The sequence below is a fragment of the Capricornis sumatraensis genome, chromosome 22 (assembly GCF_032405125.1).
Source record: "Capricornis sumatraensis isolate serow.1 chromosome 22, serow.2, whole genome shotgun sequence".
Lineage (NCBI taxonomy): Eukaryota > Metazoa > Chordata > Mammalia > Artiodactyla > Bovidae > Capricornis > Capricornis sumatraensis.
The window spans coordinates 35772026-35793473 of record NC_091090.1 but is presented as its reverse complement, the minus strand read 5'-3'; the positions used below and the strand labels follow the sequence as shown (position 1 = coordinate 35793473).

The 21448-nt window shown below is 40.1% G+C and overlaps 1 protein-coding gene across 2 annotated transcripts in view; it reads left to right on the top strand.

Moving 5' to 3' along the window:
• The window catches only part of CARMIL1 (capping protein regulator and myosin 1 linker 1), a 309643-nt gene that overhangs the window by 207593 nt on the left and 80602 nt on the right, over positions 1-21448 (top strand). For both annotated transcript variants that reach the window (XM_068960927.1, XM_068960928.1), the window contains exons 17-23: positions 4096-4165; positions 10099-10180; positions 11032-11131; positions 11234-11288; positions 16451-16623; positions 18201-18269; positions 21131-21224. In XM_068960927.1, coding sequence (XP_068817028.1) covers positions 4096-4165; positions 10099-10180; positions 11032-11131; positions 11234-11288; positions 16451-16623; positions 18201-18269; positions 21131-21224 — 643 coding nt within the window. The remainder of the gene's footprint in view (positions 1-4095; positions 4166-10098; positions 10181-11031; positions 11132-11233; positions 11289-16450; positions 16624-18200; positions 18270-21130; positions 21225-21448) is intronic.

The following is a 21448-nucleotide window of genomic DNA, read 5'->3' as shown; positions in this document are numbered from 1 at the left end:
CCTTATAACTTAAACACACTTACTCATTTGATTGACAATGGGCTATGTACTGGCGGGTACTGAGTAGAAAGCAAAACCAGATTTGATATTATCATATCATATCAGCATGAGGTTAGCATATTCAAAGTGGTTTTAGTGATAGATGCATGGTATACTAATTCTTTCAATGTTTTTGGTCCTGTAGAATATAGAGTAGTTCTTCATTGATCAGGGCAATTGATTTTATAGAATAATCTTCACCACAAGTACATGAATTTACTTGTACTTTATTATAGATATAGGCTTATAAACATTTATATTTAAAAGTTATTTATCAGTGTTAAATCTTGTGACCTCTTATTATTTATGTGAAAGTTTAATAATAAATCAGTACAGGCAGACCTCAGAGATACTGCAGGATTGCTTCCAGGTTCCTGCAATAAGGTGAATATCACAATAAAGTGAGTCACATGAGTTTTTGAGTTTCCTGGTGCATATAAAAGTTATGTTCATACTATACTGTGGTTTATTAAGTGTGTAGTAGCATTATGTCCAAAAAATGTCCATATCATAAATAAGAAACACTTTATTGCTAAAAAAGGCTAGCTATCATCTGAGCCATCAGTGAGTTGTAATCTTTTTGCTGGTGGAAGGATTGAAATATTGCGAGATGGGACACAGAGGCAGAAGCAAGCAAATGCTATTTTAAAAAATGGCACCAGTAGATTGGCTTGACACAGGATTGCAGCAAACCTCCAATTTGCAAAAAAAAAAAAAAAAAAGAAAGCAGTATCTGTGAAGTGCATTATGAGGAGGTATGCCTATAGTCTCTTCAGGTTGTTTTACCCTGTAAAATTTTTAACATGAGGAAAAGGCTGATGGATGAAGATTCTATAAACAAAATTTCATATGTGCATTTAATGTGAAACTATAATTTGAAAAGAGGTGCTTGGGTTTACCTGTGAGAGGATGAGGATGGAAGGGAACTTGCAAAACACTGCCCTGAGCTGGATGCCGAACTGGGTGCATCCCCACAAACTGTCACCTGCCGTGTTGACAGCCGTGGGCAGGTGTCATGATCCCTATTTTACAGCTGAGGAAATCGAAGCTCAGAGAAGCCAAGTCCTTTGTCAAACTCACTGTCACAGGTTGGGTTTTTTGGGAAGCAGCGTTAGAGATGAAAATTCACCTGTAGGGTTTTATTAGGAAATGATTTTGGAATCCCACCCGTGAGGTGCGGGGCGGGCGGGAAGGAGGTGGGGTGGGACAGAGAGGAGGTTGAACTGGGGCTGCCACAGTGAAGCCCTCAGCCAGCCTGATGGGAGCTTTGTTGTTGGAATGACCCTGAGCTGGGTGAGGGGGCTAGGCCTTTATACCCCTGTGTTGATCAGTCCTTGGATACAGGCTGCGCTTGGAAGCAGATGTGACCTTGAGTGAGTCACTTTCCTGCAGCTGAGGCAGCTCGCAGAGAGGACCAATGGTCGAGGGGGCTCTGGGGAGGAATGCTGCAGAGTCCTCTACTCCAAGGAAGAACACAACTGTGAAAAAAAGCAGTTACTGTCTTTGAGCAACCACTGGCTCGGCCTTTTCCTAAACCACATGGCATCCCTGTGTACCGGGTGGGTGTAGGGGGTGGTGGGGGGAGACTCTCATTTCTTACAGGATGGGGAACTCGTAGCCATAAGAAAGGTAAAGTAAGGCCCCTTCTCTTGAGAGTGACACTTTAAAGTTTGGACATGTCCATATTTTATAGAACTTCCCCACTTAACAGATCTTCCCCACTTTGACAGATCTGTCAAAAGCAATACAAAGAGAGTAATTAATTGCTTTTTTCACAGTTGTATTTTTCCTTGGAGGTTGTTTTCGATCCACATTAAAGTATTTTAAGGGGTTTTAAAGAAGAAGATGACACTGTTCCCCTTAGTGTTTCCTAAAATCTCCGGAAGAGAGTGGTTCTTGTGTGTCCCAAGCCTGCTCCCTGCTCCAGCATCGCTTAGGGAGGCACGCGGCCCCATTTACTGCTTATACTTCTTCTTTCACGCCCTCTCCCCTGTCCCTTCTTCCCTGTACCACCCTCCCTCCCTGCCACGTGGTCCCCCTTCTGTCAACCCCATAGCCCTGGCCAAGTATTCTTACTAGAGCCATTAAAATGGAGGGATGTGCTACTCCGAAATGATAACTAGTATCACATATCCAGAGCTGTGGAGATGAAACACCAATTCTTCTCTTAACCAGTTTTGCTCTAATAACCGAAGATCAAGAGGATCAAACCACAAAGGCAGTTTACACTGGCTTAAAAGTAACAACACGCCTTGTGATAAGAGTTTTCCCCAGTGCCTGCTATGCTTTGCTGTAGTTGCTCTCTTTTGCTTCATTTTGCTAGGGACAGTTTCTGTGGGTTATTTATTTTCACTTGTCTCCTGAGTCGTTACCTCTTAATCGGTGGCCTTCCATAGTTAAGTATGTTAAAGGACACCATTTATTTTCTTGGCCTTAACCTACATGTCAGAAATAGGGAGAATGTTCCCTCCATCTCAACATTATAATAATGCAGTGTTAAAATACGTGGCTAAGTCCTAGAAACTTCAAACTTAGAAAGGGAGGGACCTCTTTGGTACTGTCCTCTCTCTCCCTTTTGCTGATGAGAACTCGAGGCACAGAAATGAAAGTCATGTCCTTGAGGCCACCTTAGTGATAGGGTCGAGACCCGAGGACTGGCCTTTTGGTTTCTAGTGTCTCGACACTGCCCCCAAGAACGGGAGAGAAGTTCCTTCTGAGGAAAAGAGAAACACTTGAAGAAGTGATTGAACAGAGAGGCATACCCACAGATGAGATGTGCCCAGCCCTTTTTCACAGGACAGTGTTTGAGAAGAAGGGCCAGTGAACTGGATTAAAGGAATAAAGAGGCACACACTCCCTTCAGTCTTCTTGCCCACAGGGGTTGTTTTCATAGCTGGAAGTAGCCAAGTTCTTGGGCTCTGCCCACCTCAGGAAATTTCTCTCTCAGAGGATGAGGCCAGAGAATCACTAAAGGGGGAAAATCTCAGATACTCTCACATGAAATCATCTCCTACCTTCTCACCTCCTCCTCCCCTGGGGTGTTTTCGAGTCACTGGAACACTAACAACGAGTAGTCATCACCCCCAGGTGGTAGTTGCCTTGGTTCTGCCCTCTAGTCACCCCCAGGTGGCAAATGCCCTCTAGCATTTACGACTGTCCACCTTGCGTTATGGTGATTCACACACACATTTGTTTCCTTTGCTTGAGAGTGGAACCCCTCTCATACTCATTTTTCAGCTTCTCACCAGGCCTCGTTGAGGGTCTCTCCTGCTTTTGGTGTAATTAATGGAAGTGGGTGCATGTGTGAAATTTTTCTGTCAAGCCTGTTCAGTGGTGTTGGGTTTTATTGAACTGACTTGTGAAAGTGGAATCAATTCATCCTCTTACTTAATGAGATCCACAGGATATGTCCAATCTCCTCCATGAGCAAATAAGAAACTTCTTTGGGGTTTATCCTGTGACCAGCTAGTAGAATAGACAGGATCCTGTTCTCAAACTCAAGGCTTGCACCTTATCTCCCATGCCTTTACACCCTTAACCCACCTCACCTCTGTATGTCCTTTCATCAACTCATCCAGTATGATTTCACATCCCGGAATACTGTAGAGCCTGCCTTCCCCATTAACATAACACTTAGGGAAACCGAGCTTCACTTTGCTATTCTAATAACAACTGTCTACGAATATTCTAAACATAATTAAAGGTGTTCTCAAGCAGATGCGGGGGGGCGGGGGCAGTATTTATCTGTGATGAACACAGTTTAATTTCAGTGTGCAATTAGGAGCACTGTTGGTTTATTTGCATAGGAATGAATAGCAACCCTGTCGGGTTTTGCATTTATAAGGGACCTGCTCCATGTCAGAGGAGAGAGTGTGACTGTCATTATTATCAGGGCTGTCAGTGGACATGCAGTTGGCATTTTGAAAAGTGAGATGGTACTTGGTGCTTGACCCATTATGTTTCAGAAAAGTCCTTCTTTCTCTGGGCTTTGTTCAGTGTGCTTACAGGACAATGTGTGGAATTTTTATCTAATGTGTGTGTGTTTCCTCCTCCCAGAGCGCTGTTATTGGGCCTGGCTTCTAATCATAACTTGAAGGGAGTTTCTCTTGATCTCAGCAACTGTGAGGTAAGAGCACCTTTAGACTATGTCCTGGAATAGATAATAGTCTGTAAATTGCTTTGTCTTTTTCTTGGAAAAAGGGTAATTCTGTGACTCCAGAGGGTATATACGAAACAGGAAAATACACTTTATACAAGTTTCTGATGTTCTGTGTTTTGTGAGTTTTATCTACAAATGGTTATGGAACACTATTCAGAAAGCACTCAAATGTGCTTTTAATGACGTTTTATCCCTCCCCTTCTTCTTGCCAGTTGTTTAAGTATTTTGTGATGATGCTTTGAGTTAACAAGCATTAAACTAGCTTTACCATCAAGAGAAGTAGGCCGTGAAGCATTCCTCATGGAGGCCAGATGGGTACAGCCTAACTTGGACTTGGAGAATATGAAAGGGAAGGTTTTTGGTCATTAATTTTGCTTTTTAATATCTTGATTTTAAAACAGGAAAATTAAGGTGCTTATCAAAATTATAACAATTCCAACACTTTTTCTATCCAGCTACACACAGAGGAGAATTGAGGCTAAAAGCTTCTTACATTTTTAGAGTGTACCTGAACTTTGCACTGTCTTGAAACTTTTAGTTTGTGTGGAAATCAGCAAGAAAATACCTCAGGACAGACTGTCCAGCCTCTTCAGAGCCACACTTTACCTACCATGTCGAACTTGGTGTCTTTTCTCAGGACTAGAGATGGAAGGCTCTGCACTCCTCTTCTTGGGTTTTTATGCCCACTCTTCTCTCTTCCCAGTACATTCCTGCCATGTCCCTCTTCTTCCCCAAGGCTCCTCTTTCTTTGAGGATCTAGTTCAGGTCCAGCCTCCTCTGTAGCTGCATCAGACGCGTACTAGTCAATCCTGGTTTGGCCATAACTAGCTATGCAGTCCTGAGTGAATTAGTTGATAGCACTACCTCTCAATTTCTGTGTCTGAAATGAAGACAATATTTATGCCTCTCCTAGTAGGTTGTTAGGAGGTTTAAAGAGCTCTTTGAAATATGCTCCTTAGAACGTCTAGTTCCTATGAAGGTTGCTCACTATTGTTGCTTATCTATCTGTAAATTTCTTCCTTGACTGCCTCAGCACTTTGGGGTCTTATTTTTTTCCAAATTGCTAGTACTTAATGATGGTGACATGCATTTGGACGCTGAGCAACATAGTGCCTTGTACAGTTATGAAACTAGCTCCTGTATGCTTTCCCAGCTACGTGGTGACTTTCTAGACGGCAGTATTTGTATCTTACTTTGTTTTCCCCTTAGCTGCTGACAAAATGCTGAGCACCAAGCCAACTCCACATTGAAGATTAATGCTTTCCCTCTCTGAAAATTCTAGAAACTGACAAGTCTGAAATCAGCCATATAAATTGTTAGTGCAGGATATATATATATATTTTTTAACAATTTTGAGCTGGGGTGAATGCCAACTGTGTGTGATTTACTAGTCTTTTTGTCTGTTGGGGTGAAAAGAAGAAAAAATCCTAAAAATCTAACTTGGTATTGTGAAATTTTCATGTTTAAGTCTGTGTGCTCTTTTGTTTTAAAGACATACCATAAAACAGAAGCCATCTCTGGTAGTATGAATTAATTATTTCCCAGCACTTTATTAAGGCATGCCAATAATAAAATTTTTTTTGAAGGAAGGAATAAGAACAACAGGGATGGAAAGGGTTATTCTATCAAATAAAAAACAACTTGTATAATGTTGGTTGCTCTGTTAGGTTAAAATACTGAATTGGCAGTGACTCATATGCTTTGCTATCCTGATTAAAGTTCATGATTGCTACCAATACAACATCATTCATTTAATTCTGTGATGAAAACTGGAAAGGACATAAGTGATCATTGGATTCCCATGCTTACAGATGAGGAAACTGAGGTCTAAATAAGCCGAAATAATCCAACTCACTAATGGCAGAGTTCTAATGAAACTATGCCTTCCTGATTATTCTTAACACTAGTAATTATTACAATATTATGTGCTTAGGCATTTTCTTCTCAAATAAGTTGATAGGTACCACACGAATGAAGAACACTGTGTTAGATTGTTACACAGCTTGTTGTTTAAACTTCTTTGTGATCCTATTGGAAATAACTTTCAAAGACAGCTGTATTTGGTGAACCATATAAAACTGACATTTTTGTAAGTCAAAAATGGCAAACTCTTGGCAGTTTCATATGGATCCACCAAATGGCTAGTAACCTTTTTTCCTTTATATTTTTTTCTTATTACGGCAAGAATCAGATACTGATGGTAGAATTGGCTATTATTTTGATGATAATTCTACCTTCATTTTGGCCATTCATTTATGAATTATGTGATAAAATTGTTGTAGCCACATGTTCCAGGAAACAAACTCACTCAGAAGGACAATGCAGATAGTGGAATGCAGCTTATTATACCGGTGGGTCCAAGGCAGAGTTTCCTCTTAGCCAAGGACCCCAACCAGTTTTTGTGAAAACCTTATATACTCTTAAGTGTACAAACCCACCTCCCCAAATTCCCTGAAACTAGTCTGAACAAAGGAAAAGAAAGATACAATCAAAGTTAACCCATGATTCATATGCCTTAAGCCTAGGTAGTTAACAGTGAACAATTACCAATAGGCCTGTGATCATACCCTAATAAGCATCATAGAATTTATGATTCTATTCGGTTACACAGATAATTAGGGTATTCTTTTAGGTGATGGAGAGTCTAGGTACGAGCCCTTGGGCTCTTCCATTCAGGGGGTCTGGTTTTCCAGTTGGTATGTTGTTTCCATAGATACTGGGCATAGCTCAAAGTCCACAGTCTCGCCCAAGATGGAGTCCTGCTTTCAAGATGGAGCCTGTTCTGTCTGTTTCCTCCTTCAAAATGATGCTATTGGCATGAGGACCCATTAATACTGCCTTAGTGTCATGTTCTTCCACTGTCTTATAGCTTGAATCACCGTACTGGTGACCATGTTTGTCAAGTCACATGTTATATTGCTTCTTACAGTAGTTAATGAAACACAAGATTACAGCTGACATTTAAACAACACGGATTTGAACTGCCTGGATTCACTTATACGTGACTTTTTCCAACTGAATACCTATTACAGTACTACATAATGGTTGGTTGAATCTGCACATGGGGAAGGAACCTTGGATATTGAGGGTCATCTGTAAAGTTTGTACTTGATTTTTTGATTGTGTGGAGGGTTGGTTCCCTTAAGTCCCCTCATCCCCCAAGTTGTTCAAGGGTCAGTTGTACGTATCTCTCTTGAAAGTGAAAGTCATTCCATCATATCTGATTCTACAACCCCATGGACTTCTCCAGGGAATTCTCCAGGCCAGAATACTGGAGTGGGTAGCTGTTCCCTTCTTCCCAACCCTGGGATTGAACCCAGGTCTCCTGCACTGCAAGCGGATTCTTTATCCGTTGAACTACCGGGGAAGCCCCTATATATTTCTCTTAGGTTATATCTCTGAAACCATAATTTATATATCCCTAGGTTCTAAATTACCCTTTGGCATTGCACCCAGCCAGCAAGGATATATTGAACTGATCACGTCAAACCACATTTTGTCCTTGGAGAATCCTGCAATATTCCCAGTTTTATGTGAGGAAATTTCCCAAAATTGAAGTTATTTTTTTCATTAAAAATAAAACCCCTGGAGAAGAAAAGTGACAAATAACAGGGGGGCGGTATTTTACATTTAAATCTGTAATATTCACCACCTCTTTTTAAATGGCAAGTGTTCTTAAGGAAAGAATATGAATTATTAAAAGTTCTCTAGATTTTAGTTTACCTTGCCTCTGTCCCCATTATGAATGTTTTTGTATTAGAACTATTCACTTAGAACTATGAGTAACAGCTGAAATATTCCTCCTTCCTTGAGACCACACTTCTCTCTTGAAAGAAAGGTGATTTTATTTTTAATGTTTTAAAAAGTATTGAGTGATTGAGTTACATTTACTCCTCTTTGATCTTGCATTCTTTTAAGCAGTGCTAGTGTGTGGGATCCAAATGAGGGTAATTTAAAAACCAGCTTTACATGCATACATGCAGACATAGCCTCTAATTATGCAAATTCATTTAAAAGGATTTTCATTTACAGTAATGGAAAAGCTTTTACTGTTTTGGGAAAGCTTTAAGCTTTGGGGGAATTTTAGGCATCTAATAACCTGTGAATTCAATCGAATGTTCTTGGTAACTGAAGATCAGTTATTTTCTTATTTAAGTTTTGGATTTTTGTTTTGGGAGTATATTTTAGTTGCAGTGTTTTTTTCTCACTCTGCTTTTTTCTGTTGTGTGTTGATAGAGACTTCTGCTTCTCTGTTCTTATTCTGCTTACTGCTGATAACATTTTTTGTTTGTTTGTTTTTTCTCCTTGGGCTTTCCTTAGCTTGGCCACTGTGTAAGTACTTTATGAATCAATAAATTAGGATATGTTGACATTTTAGTACTGAAAAATGTTAGTATTATGGGTTTATGCTACAAATATCAGTGAGGAGTATTTGTAAACTAAACAGAGTTGAGCACTGAAATCTCTCATCCTCATCCTATTTTCTGTTTTCACAAATAGAATATTTTTTCTATATATTATAAGAAGTAGAGATTTTCTTGTAGAAGTTTGACTTTTCAACAGAGAAATCATTAACAGCAAATAATGAAATTGTAAAGACTTACACTTATCTTCTCAAAAGCATAAATTTTTCATGTTTTGAAAAGCAGATTATGCTCCTTTGAAGTGTTTGCCTAAATTGTTTCTTGCTTTAATATCGATATGGTCTACATATAATGCTCACTGCGACTTAAAGCAGTGTTTCTTAAGTCTATTTGTGAAGAACCTGGTGGTGGTTGTTTTTTAATTTCCACTGTATCATAAGCCAATACTTTGGCCAAAAATATAATAAAAATAGCCATAGGTCTACCCACTGGGTTCACAACCCTTCAGCTGTGGAGCTGGTTGGTCTTGGTTTCCTTGGGGGGTGTAGACCAGCCTCCAGGGAGGTCGGCTTCTGTGTGACGCTCCTCTTCAGAGCTCACATCAGGCATCTCACAGTGATCTGCCATCACCTGAAAAAATAGAAAAGATTGAATGTAAAGACTCCCGCTAAAAAAACTGAATAAAGTGATCCCAAAGATCTGTGCAAAATTCTGCTTATCATATAAGCAGCCAGGGAAATTGGCAGGTTTTGGTCCAGAGTTCCACAGACATATTGCATCTAAAATAGTGAAATAAGGATTCTTTAAATTTTTACATCAAAATGTGAACAAGTAGAAAGTGTTATCAATTTGGTATAGAATCTTAAAATAAAATTTCATTTTCTTAAGTGACTAGAAAAACTACCATGTCCTTAGGCCCATAGTAGGTTCCCAATAAATGATAGTTTCTCTTATTAGATCATAAGTTTCCTGAACAGAGGGTCACAGCTTGGAAAACTGCACCCTGCACAATGTTTTAACACGTAGTAAGAACTCAGATAGTTGCTGAATGGGAAACAAAAAGATATTCTGACCTTGGTAAAATGTGCTTTTGGTTTTGGGGAAAAAGATGAAAATGACTTTTTAGGTTTCTATGGTCTCCTTCAGTTGTTTTGCTGCTACATGATGGAGAGTTATATCTGAAATCTGTAATAATCAGATATAACAGTAGTGATTTCTCACGTATAACGGTATCGTTAGATTTCCAAAAGTCAGAAATGGAGAAAATTCTTGTGGGTTGACGGAGACTGTTTTGCCTGTGGTGATGCAGGGTGATCTCTGTCTTCTGTTTCTTTCTCTAATGATTTTCAGATTTATGTGGAATGGGACATCGTGACTAGTGGTTGGCCCTTTGCATTGATGATATTTTTTTTAAGTTGATAAGTTTTCTCTTTTTCTTTGGTGCTAAATTCAAGGCTATCTCTCCTATTTTTAATTTTTTGGTTTCACCCTTCCAGTAGGTGACCACTTTCCCCTGTTTGGTTTGTGTTTCTCTAGCTGCGATCTGGAGGTGCGCAGGTACTAGAAGGCTGCATTGCTGAAATCCACAACATCAGCAGCCTAGACATCTCTGATAATGGTAAGTCAGAAATTAGAGAAGAAAACACATAGAAATATTATTTGAAGGAAGTTAGTAAAGGCAAAATAGTCTAATCCAATCTAGACACCTTAATAAAACTGATATTTCACTCCTTGATTAGAGGACTATTTTTTCTTTTTCCATGATTTTTATAAATACTTTTTTTTCATGATAACTATAGCATTTATGTTTTAAGAGAGTATATTTATGGAATAATTTCATGTCAAAGTCTTGTTTGTTTCATGGCCAAAAAGTGAAAAGTTTATGCAGTAAAACAATTTAGTTAAAAAAAAAAAAAAAGATCAGCAATATATTGATAACAATCTGAGTACAACCTTTTGTGTTGGACTTGGTAGTAATAAAATTGAGGCCTTATTTATTTATACAAAAACCTGTTTCATTAGCTTTATTTCTACTGGTTATAGTAGTATGTGAGTATGAACCTGCAAAGACAAGCATGCTGTATGAATTTGTATAGACAACTTTATCTGCAGTCACCTCCCAGTGAACAGTATGTCAGAATCTTCTCTCACAAAGGTGTGGGGAGAGGTGAAACTTTCTACTGTCATGTATCACCATTCCTTACTGACTTTATTTAGCCCCTGGTTGCATAAGAGATTTAGATATGTCTTTGTGGAGAATGAATTTATCCCTGTGAAATAATAGGACATAAAAAGAAGGCAAAAAGTTCCTTTGGTGGGGGGTGGGGGGGAGGAGATTACAATCCCAGGGATTTCAGGACAGTACCGAAAGTCATCTAACTGCCTTGCACCTTTGTTTAATTGTGTTCCCTCTGAGAATTTATTTATCCACATGTGTGTTGATTTTCCATTTACTCTGATTCTTTCCAGGTTTGGAATCTGACCTATCTACCTTAATAGTGTGGCTCAGTAAAAACAGATCAATACAACACCTGGCGTTAGGCAAAAATTTTAATAATATGAAATCCAAGTAAGAGTTTTTTGCATTTTTTATATGACATTGATGAAAATAACCAGCCCCCTGAAAGCTTTTGATTTGATTCCACTGTTCACATCTTTAAAATCTCTTTAGAAATCTGACACCTGTGTTGGACAACTTAGTACAGATGATTCAAGATGAAGAATCAGTGAGTATTATTTTCAACACTTTGGCCTAAAACCTTTCTTTCTGTTGCTGTTCTTACTAATTTTGTCCAGTGGGTTAGTGCTGATATGCTTTCAGATAATTTTATCTCTGCATACATTTTTTATTATTTTTTAAATGCAGTAAATATTCATGTTTTAGCACAGTTATAGAGTATCCTTAAATTTACTTACTTTTCACTTTATTCAACTAATCACTAATTAAAGGAAGATTGAAACTAATAGGTGAAAAGAAATATACATTTACTCCTAAGCCCATCTTTCAATAAGCTGTATTACTTACTAGCTTCAGCTAATACACTAATCTGCAGGTATGAATTTTTACTCTCTAGTTGACTTTATGACTTAATCTCATGCTGAGAAACATCATATTGCTAATTTGAATTTCATCCAGTAATTGTGCAGAATTATAAGAGACTAAGAAAGTTGTTCTGAGAAAAAAAAAAAAAAAAGAAAGTTGTTCCGCATCTTAAATTATGTCTAGAGCTCTAATAATCCTTATATTTTTATCCCCTTTAGTTTTTCCTGGCTAAGACTTGGTTCATGGTAAAGAAATTTAATTTCAAATAGTATCCTATTTTGCTACCCTTAGACAGGCATAAGAAAAGATATTTTCTGGATCAAGTGAGAAGCACTCTACCATTAATTCCTTTCATTGAAACCTAGTGTATCACACCTTGTGTTTTACTGATGCTCTTTAACATTTTGTCCATTTCCTATCTTGGTCCTCAGCCACCAAAGAGCTTACATGGTTCCTCAAATTCAAATCAATTTGTATAATAAAGATTCATATTATTTGTTGCTTTTGTAGGTCATAGAAGTAATTTCCTATGTTAATCATGTGAGATGTGTCACATTTTTTTAAAGTATGATTTTCCCTTTTGAATTTGTATAGGGTAATAGCAAATTCTGCTGAAACTGTAAGCTAAGTTTTCAGAGAAAGCCATGGGGTTGGGAGAGATGGAGGCGGGTGCTTTTCCTTGCCTGCCTTTGCCCGTATCTCTTTGTTGGGGCTCTGATCTGGAGGGCAGGAGAAAATTCTGCTGTCACTGTGTGAATGTAATTTCCAACCTGTGGGCTAGAAATGAAACTCATTGTTACTTAATGAATTCAAGCACTGCTCTTTGTCCTCATTTGCCAATAGGCCCTATATTTTGTTACTGTTATACTGGGTTATTAAAGTTAAAGGCATAATTAGAATGTAATTTATACTTTTCAGAATTTATGCAGTTTGTTTTACATATTAATTTGACTTTCTACCACCTTGCTGTATTTGAGATTTTGATTTCCCAAAGTTGGCCCAGTTTTGAAAGATTGGAGAAGCCAGTATTGCAGAATCTACAGAATCATGTTTAATAATCATTCCCAAATATTTGTTTCTTAGCACATATTTTAGGAAAATTTATGTTAATTTCATGTTTTGCTTATTACACAAGGGTCTTTAAATTCTGTTCCTATAATTTTCAAAGTCTCTTACTCAAAGATAATCTTGATATTTAAAGCACACCTAAAAACATATTTGCAGATGGTAAAGTCTGATATATAAATGTGAATTCTGTCAAGTTATAAATTTGAGAAATGTGCTGCTAATAACATACAGTGAAAAGCCTTTTATGTTCATGTCATAGAAAAGTAGGTGGCTTTTTCAAAAAGCAATCCCTCTTTTTTTTTCTCCTACTTCAGAATCAGTAATGTTCAAAACAATTTGAAATGATTAGGAGTTAAATCTTGTGACTATAAAAATTCCACCCATGACTGGCACCACTGGGCTGATTTCTTTTTAAGGTCTTTATATACAAAAAGGAAACTCTTTGCTTTTTACGTTGTGGCCTTGTGTCTGTAGAGCTTGTTCTTAAACAGCCCATGGAATACTTCATTCGCCCAGTATTGCACATTATGTTCACTTGGAAAATCCAGACATACAGGTTCTAGTGTCGCCTTCAACTCTAGACAGTGGTTGTCAGGCTGCAGCAACCACAGTCAAGGGATAGTAACATTGAGGGGCCAAGATGACAGAGACTTTTGTTTTGAAGTATTACATACAAACCTATGCTATGACCAATAGGACAGTATGTGTTTGTCCTGGGAGTGCCTATCGCAAGGAGACATACTGTCAGATTAAGCATGTTCAGCTCTGAACAGGAACAGTAAGATTTCAAGTAATCATGTTACCTGGAAGTGCAGTAAATCAAGAAGGGATGACCTTATAAATATGCATGCAATTCTGGCTGTTCTATTCACATTAATGACTCTGCCTATTATTTTTAAGTGTTAACTGGGGTGTATTAGAGTTTGAATATAGTACTGGAAGTGGTGCTCAGCAGCTTGGAGACTTGGCAGCTTTCCAGTATTAGGAAGAAGCTGTAATATATCATTTCTGCAGGAGTTGAATAGAGCTCATTGAAATGATGGGATTACAGCTTTTTATTAAAATAACATTGCTTACATTTTCATTTAAAATATGAAGTTTCCCGAGTCTGAAGCATTTTTTGTTAAGTTTCTTCTATCTACTTGAATGTAGAATCTTAAGAAAATTGAAGCCACCTCCCTAAGCCAACCTGAGTCTAAGATTATTCAGGCTTTGGGGCTGAGATTTCAATTGCCTTAGCACTTACTATGTCATTTAACTTGAAAAAAATTGATTCTAACTAATATTAATATCTTTTGATTTTAATATAGATATATTACATTTAGAAAATATGGTCAAATTTTGATAATAAGGACAATCAGAAATTTTGATAATAAGTACAGTCACTTGGGAAAAGTGTAATCAAATGGATAATGCCAGTTTGTAAATGTATGAGTCTTTAAACTGTCGACACTGTCTTCCTGCCTCCTGGGCCTTTCTGTAGGTGTGCCTTGAACATGTGCTCTATTAGAAGTCAGGGGCTTCCCAGGTGGCACAGTGGTTAAGAATCTACTTGCCAGTTCAGGAGATGAAAGAGACCTGGGTTTGATCCCTGGGTTGGGAAGATTCCCCTGAAGGAGGGAATGGCAACCTACTCTGGTATTCTTGCCTGGAACATTCCATGGACAGAGGAGCCTGGTGGACTATAGTCCATGGGGTTGCGAGAGTCAGACACGACTGAGCATACATGCATGGGAATCAGTGTTTATTGGTTGAATGGACGTGAATACACCCCAGGATTTGTGGTGGGGGATCCTACAGACCACCCAGGCACAGCTTGATAACCCGAGTCCCACGGGCCACCATGGAACCTGGTCATAGATGATCCTAGAAGCTGCTTCCCAGTAATGTCAGAACTGCTTATGGAATTAGGATATTGAATTCTTGAGTATAGTGGGGCCAACCTAGACTACCTCAAGCAACCCAGAAGACATCCAGATCCCCAGGGAAGCCTTAGTTCTGACTTTTAGAGCAACACTGGTTTTAAGTCCAGAAATCCTCACCATCTCATTAATTCAATTATGGCTGAAGAACTGGATTGAGAATTTAAATGCCCACAGTTCTAGGAAGGTGATATAAACAAGTAAGTGTGAGCAGGGTGTAAGTAGGGAGCACCTTTCTTTTTTCTTTTTTGGTCATATTCTATGCAGACCACGCAAAACCTGCCTCCAGGCTGAGTGGCTTTTGTGCTCAGTAGCTAAGTCGTGTTTGACTGTTTGCAGCCCTGTGGATTGTAGCCCACCAGGCTCCTCTGCCCTTGGGATTTCCCAGGCAAGAATACTGGAACGAGTTGACATTTCCTTCTCCAAGTTGCCATCTTCCTGACCCAGGGATCGAACCTGCATCTCCTGCACTGCAGGCAGATTCTTTACCATTAAGCCACCTGGGAAGCCCCAAGTGGCTGCTATGGCTTAAATGGACAATGAGTGGTCATTATACAGCTTATGGTAATGAAAAAGTCACATACGTTTGACTTTTTTAAAAAAAATTGTAGATACGCTTTTTGATTGGATCTTATAAGAAAAAGCTAACAGGGAACATCAAAAAGATGCAGGAAAAGCCAACAGACTTTGTGTTGTGAGAAGTTAGAAACACAGAATCGGCAAACAGACTGGTTCCTGTTCAGCTACTTTCTGTGTGACCTTGGTTGAGTCACTTAATCTTTCTATTTCTTATTTGAGAATAAGGGTAATAATACCTAATATAATATTGGGCTTCCCATGTGGTACTAGTGGTAAAGAATCCGCTTGCCAATGAAGGAGATGTAAGAGATGTGGGTTCGATCCCTGGGTTAAGAAGATCCCCTGGAGGAGGGCATGGCAACCCACTCCAGTATTCTTGCCTGGAGAATCCCATGGACAGAAGAGCCTGTCAGTCTACAGTCCATAGAGTCACAAAGAGTTGGGCACTACTGAAGTGATGTTGCATGCATACTAATACCTAAGTATTGGATTATTGGGTTGATTAAATGAGTAAACACATGTAAAAAGCTTAAACAGTCATTAATCACAGTAAACATTCAATAACTGTCAGCTATTACTGATCCTGGCTGGATTTTATTTTACATTTACTACTACTAGTAATTTAGTACCAGTATTCCTCTATTGGGCTTCCCAGGTGACGCTAGTGGTAAAGGATCTGCCTGCCAGTGCAGGAGACATAAGAGACGTGGTTCGATCCCCGGTTTGGGTAGATCCCTTGGAGAAGGGCATGGCAACTCACTCCAGTATTCTTGCCTGGAGAGTGCCGTGGACTGAAGAGCCTGGTGGGCTATGGTCCACAGGATTGGAAAGAGTCAGACACGACTGGAGTGACTTAGCACGCATGCATCATTCCTCTACTAGTATTTTAAGATGCCATTTTGCCTTGTTTAGAAATGGATCAAAAAGGATAGTGTTGCCATACTGAAGCACAGACATTTTTGTGCAGTATTTTTATTTTTTCCCATCCTCCACTTCAAAAGAGGTGGCATCTGCCACTCTGGGTATCTTTCCACAGCTTCCCTTAGAGGATAAGTGGGTGATATTCGGCACTGACACAAGCTCTTCGTGTTTGACTCCCAAGGTCCGGAACCCTTGGATCCCATTCACTAGTGCCTTTTAGCCGGAAGTTTCCAAAGTTTCCACCTTGCGCTTGTGCAGTCGGTCCCACCCCTGGTGGTTTTCCATGAAGCAGGTCCCCTGAGCAGTGGCGGCCCTGATGTGACCGTGTGAGTGCTATCTGGTGTTGCCTCCACAGCCTCTGCAGTCCTTGTCCCTGGCCGACTCGAAACTGAAGACCGGGGTCACCATCATCATCAACGCCCTGGGTAGCAACACTTCCCTGACCAAAGTGGACATCAGTGGGAATGGCATGGGGGACATGGGGGCGAAGATGCTGGCCAAAGCACTGCAGATCAACACCAAGCTCAGGTACGCAGGCCGGGCCCTCGGCCCCGATGGGTGGATGCTGGTTCTCAGGAAGGCCTCGAAGGGAGTCTGGCCCACAGGCATTGGGGACCTGCTGTGTCCATGTGAGCCTGGGTTTCCTAGGAGACCAGCTGGGGAGCAGAGACGACAGCTTCAAGTCTTCTGTCAAAATATAGAGGAGAGCGTTCCCAAATTTAGACACAGTCATTCCTTCACACTGCTCTCTTCAGGATTTCCATTGTGAGGTGAACCCGACTGAGAACCACTGCAGTTTCCTGTTTCACAGCAGCGTTGACAGCTGACAGATGGGAGGGGAAAGGAGGGGCTTGGGGACAATGCCAAACATGCAGAGCTGGGAAGACCGGAGGAATTACACGAGGGGCTTCCCTGTATTGGTTGTGAGCCCAGAGTCTTATCTTCCCTTCCCACTCCTGCCGACATAAAGACCTAAAACCCAAGGGATCCAGGAAGTCCACTGGGTCAAAGGCAGGTTCATCCTGGAAGCCAACTCATCTGTTCATTGGTTTTCATTTGTAGTACTTCCCAAGCCTGGCTTTTCTTAAGGATAAGCCATGTGGTAGCCACTTCTCTTAGGACCAGTAATATGGTAACCATATTACCATCCACCATTTGGAGATTTGGCTGCTACCTAGCCCAGCGGTCTGGTGAAAGAAGAGTTAATAATTCACGCTGTTCCTCAAGGGCTCTTTCTTGCTGTTTCCTTGGCTCTCTGGTATAAGTCAGAACCTGTACCTTCTGTCTAAATTGAAGGCAAAAGCCCCAAACTGCAGCAGTTTCTTTGAAGGCCAGTGTGTATGTGAGGAAGGTCATTGAGGTTAGGAAGAGAAAGCAATTAAAGGCTGTGAGTTTGGGAGCATTCAGACAAATAAGAAGCCATTTCATGTGTCAGGTGAATTGACAAAGCCTAAAATACTTCTGAAGTATTCACAGTCTGAAAGGAAAGTAATACTTTTCTTCCAAAATAGATTTTGTGTTTAAAAACTAAACAACCTCCTTAGATTACCCGAGGTTCTGCCAGCAGAGTGAACTCGGTTGCTGGGACTGTTGGTCATACCACATCAGGGCAGTGATGAAACATCAGAAAGTACCAGATGGTCTTTCTAGCTGTTTACAATAGAAAAAAAATCTCAGTATCTGAAATTCGTTATGTTGGACATGAGACTGTGTAGCCTCTTATATAAATAGCTTCAGCCTCAGACTTAAGTACTAGGATGGTATTTGGAGAATATGTTGGGAGAATATCAGGCAAGTCCGGATTTAGGGTTTTCTGGCTGGTTAGGCATTAGGTGATATAATGGTAAGTTAATGTGTGTACTGTTGCTTTTAAGGTTTTGTTTTGTTTTTTTTTCCATCCTCCTTGAGCAGAGAATGGCTTTGGAATCTAATATTGGGGGAAATGCTCATCCTTGCTTTGTTTGAGACAATGCTGAATGTTATTCCTAGCTCATTGTGCTAAGCTACCTAGACAGTGTTGCCTGTGAGAGATGTATCCGCAGTGGGAGAATCATTTCCTCCATTCCTAACTATCTGATCATCTTTGTGATTTGGTTTCCAAACAGGACTGTTATATGGGACAAGAACAACATTACCGCACAAGGCTTTCAAGATATAGCTGTTGCTATGGAAAAGTAAGTTTTACGTAGGACTTCTTTCTAGAAAAATAGAAAAGAACCAGTGGTGTTTGTGTTATCAATGGGGTAATACAGGTAATGATAGATTAACTCAGACCCAGACTGTCTGATTCTCAGTCTACTCCTCACCAGCCATGACACCTGGAAATACATTGACTTTCTTCTGGTGTGAGTTTCTTCATCCATAAAATGAGGGCATAGATGCTCATTCTGCCAAAGTCACAGATATCATGGTGGAGGCCCACACAGTGCTCACCTTGCTTCTTTCTCCTTGTGGTTTCAAGCCTGTTTCCACAGGGTCTTGCTTTCTTGCCCAGATGACAACTCTGAATCCAGTGGTGAGAAAAAAGCTGGGCTCCAGAAAATAAAGTCAAAGTGAAAGTCACTCAGTTGTGTCTGACTCTTTGCGACCCTATAGGCAATGCAATCCATGGAATTCTCCAGAATACTCTAGTGGGTAGCTGTTCCCTTCTCCAGGGGATCTTCCCAACCCAGGGATTGAACCCAGGTCTCCTGCATTGCAGGCAGATTCTTTACCAGCTAAGCCAGCAGGAAAATAAAAGCGAACTTGAAGAAGTGGCAAGGGCAGGGCTCGCTCGTCTCACTTCTCTTAAAGGCTTTCTTTATTACCTTTGTAACTAAAGTCTGCGATTATTATTTATTGTCAAATTTACTATCCCGGTAAATTGAATGTGGAAAGAATACAAACGTGGCTGAAAAAAAAAATGCTAGGAAAAATAAAAGCTCTTTCTGAGCTTTTCAGCCTTCATATTATATTCTAATGGCAGAAATGATCAAAGCAGATGTATAGTATTAAAAACGAGAGGTTGCAAAATGTGGGATGAAAATTAGGGGACAGGGATATAGGAGTTGGTGCCCTGGGGAAGGGAAGAGGATGCATTTTCCCAGGTTTCCCTCCATGCATGGCCCCTTATGTGGAGCTCTCATGCCCAATGTGATGACCTGGATAAAACCCTAGGCCTGGAATTAGGAGTTCTCCATTCAGTCCCTCGTTCTGTCATCAACAAGCCTATGATTGTGAACAAAGCATTTCAGCTCACTGATTTTTTTTTTATAAAGTGAGAATTCAGAGTAAATTGTCTTTAAGTACCTTCCAATTCTAAATCCTGTGGTTCTCCTTTAGCCAGAAGGTCAAAGTTGGTGCTACCTCTGGCCATCACTAAACAGGGATAAGGCAGCTTGTACCATCAGTCACCATGGCCACCCTTCCCAGGAGCCTTCTGTGACTGCACAACCTCCTATAATTATACCTATTGCACCACAAAACCTTTGAAAGGAAACAGTTATTTACCAATCATTGCATTTGGGTACTAACAGCACAGCTGCCACCCCAGTGATGTTGCAGACAGCCAGCCAAGACAGGTCTGTGAGACGCCAAGAGTAGGGCTCCCTGGGTTACAGCCTCATATATTCTGTGCTCCAAGATGCCAATGGTGTGAAACCACATTTGGTTTAAGTAAACCATGCTGGTCTGAAGCGTGATGCAAAGTGGATGAGGGAAAAGAAAATCCCAAGTGTGCAAAAAAAAAGACGTACTGTCCCTTAGTTTCAGTTGTCTTGCTCCTCATAAGTCAAACAAAAGCAATTCTGCTCAAGCAAAGTTGAGGTAAGAATGAAAGTTACAGAAATCACAGCCTTGTCTTTGCTGGCTATTTTACTTTAAAGTCACCCTGTAAGTTGGACTGGATGAAGAACAGTTGTTTTTTTTTTTTCCCATTAGGTAACCATCCAGATGACTGCTATTATTAAGATGACTGTTTATTTTCTTTATTATTTCTTCATTATTCATACCTGTTTTAGGAGTCGTTAATTTATTCTTCCAGTAGAAGCCATCTAACTAACCATAAGAATCACACGTCAAGTGCTGCTGCTTGTTTAGAGACCTGAAATAAGCCAGCTGTGTGAAGCCTATGCCTCAGCTGCTAACGTGTGGCCTACAAGGTCAATTCTGAGTGTCTTGTTGTGAAACACAAGCATTTGGGATGGGAAAGAGAAGGTGCCCCCGGGGCCTGAGTTTGTGGAAGGGGAGCAGGTGTGGACATTCATCCTGACCCATAGCTCTCTGTAGCAAGGTCAGGAGCAGAGGCCAGAGTGCAGCTTTAAGTATTCTCATGCAAAAATGACTTACCCTTGCATTCCTGTGTCAAAGGTCAGCAGCCCTGAGGTGATAAATAGACCCAGAGTTGCTTTACCTGGTGTCAGGAGCCTGGGCTTCTCGGGGTGGGGTTGCAGACTGCCAGGCCCTCAGAGGTCAGGGTGTTGAGCCAGGCAGGAAGGTTTTCTAAAGACAGTCACTGGTCTTGGACTCGCTTATTTAAAGGAGCCCAGAGCCTGAACAGACTGTTATTGTGGATGCTCATGTCCTTGGCTTGGCAAGCAAATGTTTGGTTCTATTTTGGGGTTTTTGTCTACTGTTCGGGGCCTGTCATCCATCATCAGGGGTGATCAAGGTACCTTCAGATCTGTTGGTGATTGAAATCCAAGTGAGTAAGTTGATCTGGACATTTCCCCCTAGCCTTTCTCTCAGTCCATCTCTGCAATTTCAGTTTGAAAGTCCTGTCCTTGCTGTAATTGAAAACCAAAAGCAAAAAAACAAAACCAGTTTCCTTTAAATTCTGTCAGTATTGCAGACAGCGTGACGAGGTCACCCGTGGTGTCGCGCACGTGGATAGAAAAGAAGGCTGACCCTATGATCATGGGGCCTAAAACGTTCCAGTAGTTTAGAATTTTCTAAGACACTTTGGCAATTCTCTTTTCAGATTTTTCAAAGAAGAGTGTGGAATTAAAGTAATAGGAAGTTATTTTTAATAAACATACCATTTTCTCCTTTTTTCTAGGAACTACACGTTGAGATTTATGCCGATTCCTATGTACGATGCTTCTCAGGCCTTAAAAACAAACCCTGAAAAGACAGAAGAGGCTCTCCAGAAGGTACTGAAGGATCAATAACTTAATTATAATAAATTCACATTTGAATGAAACTATGTAAATAATAATTCTGAACGTATGAACAGTGCTTTGTATTTTACAAAGCTATTTTCATATGTTTGTATTCTTGTGATTATGACTGGATAATGCATGACTGGGGGAGGAATAAGATAAGAAAGATTAGAACTTGTGAACTTTAGGTGGAGTGAAATAACATTCTTATAACA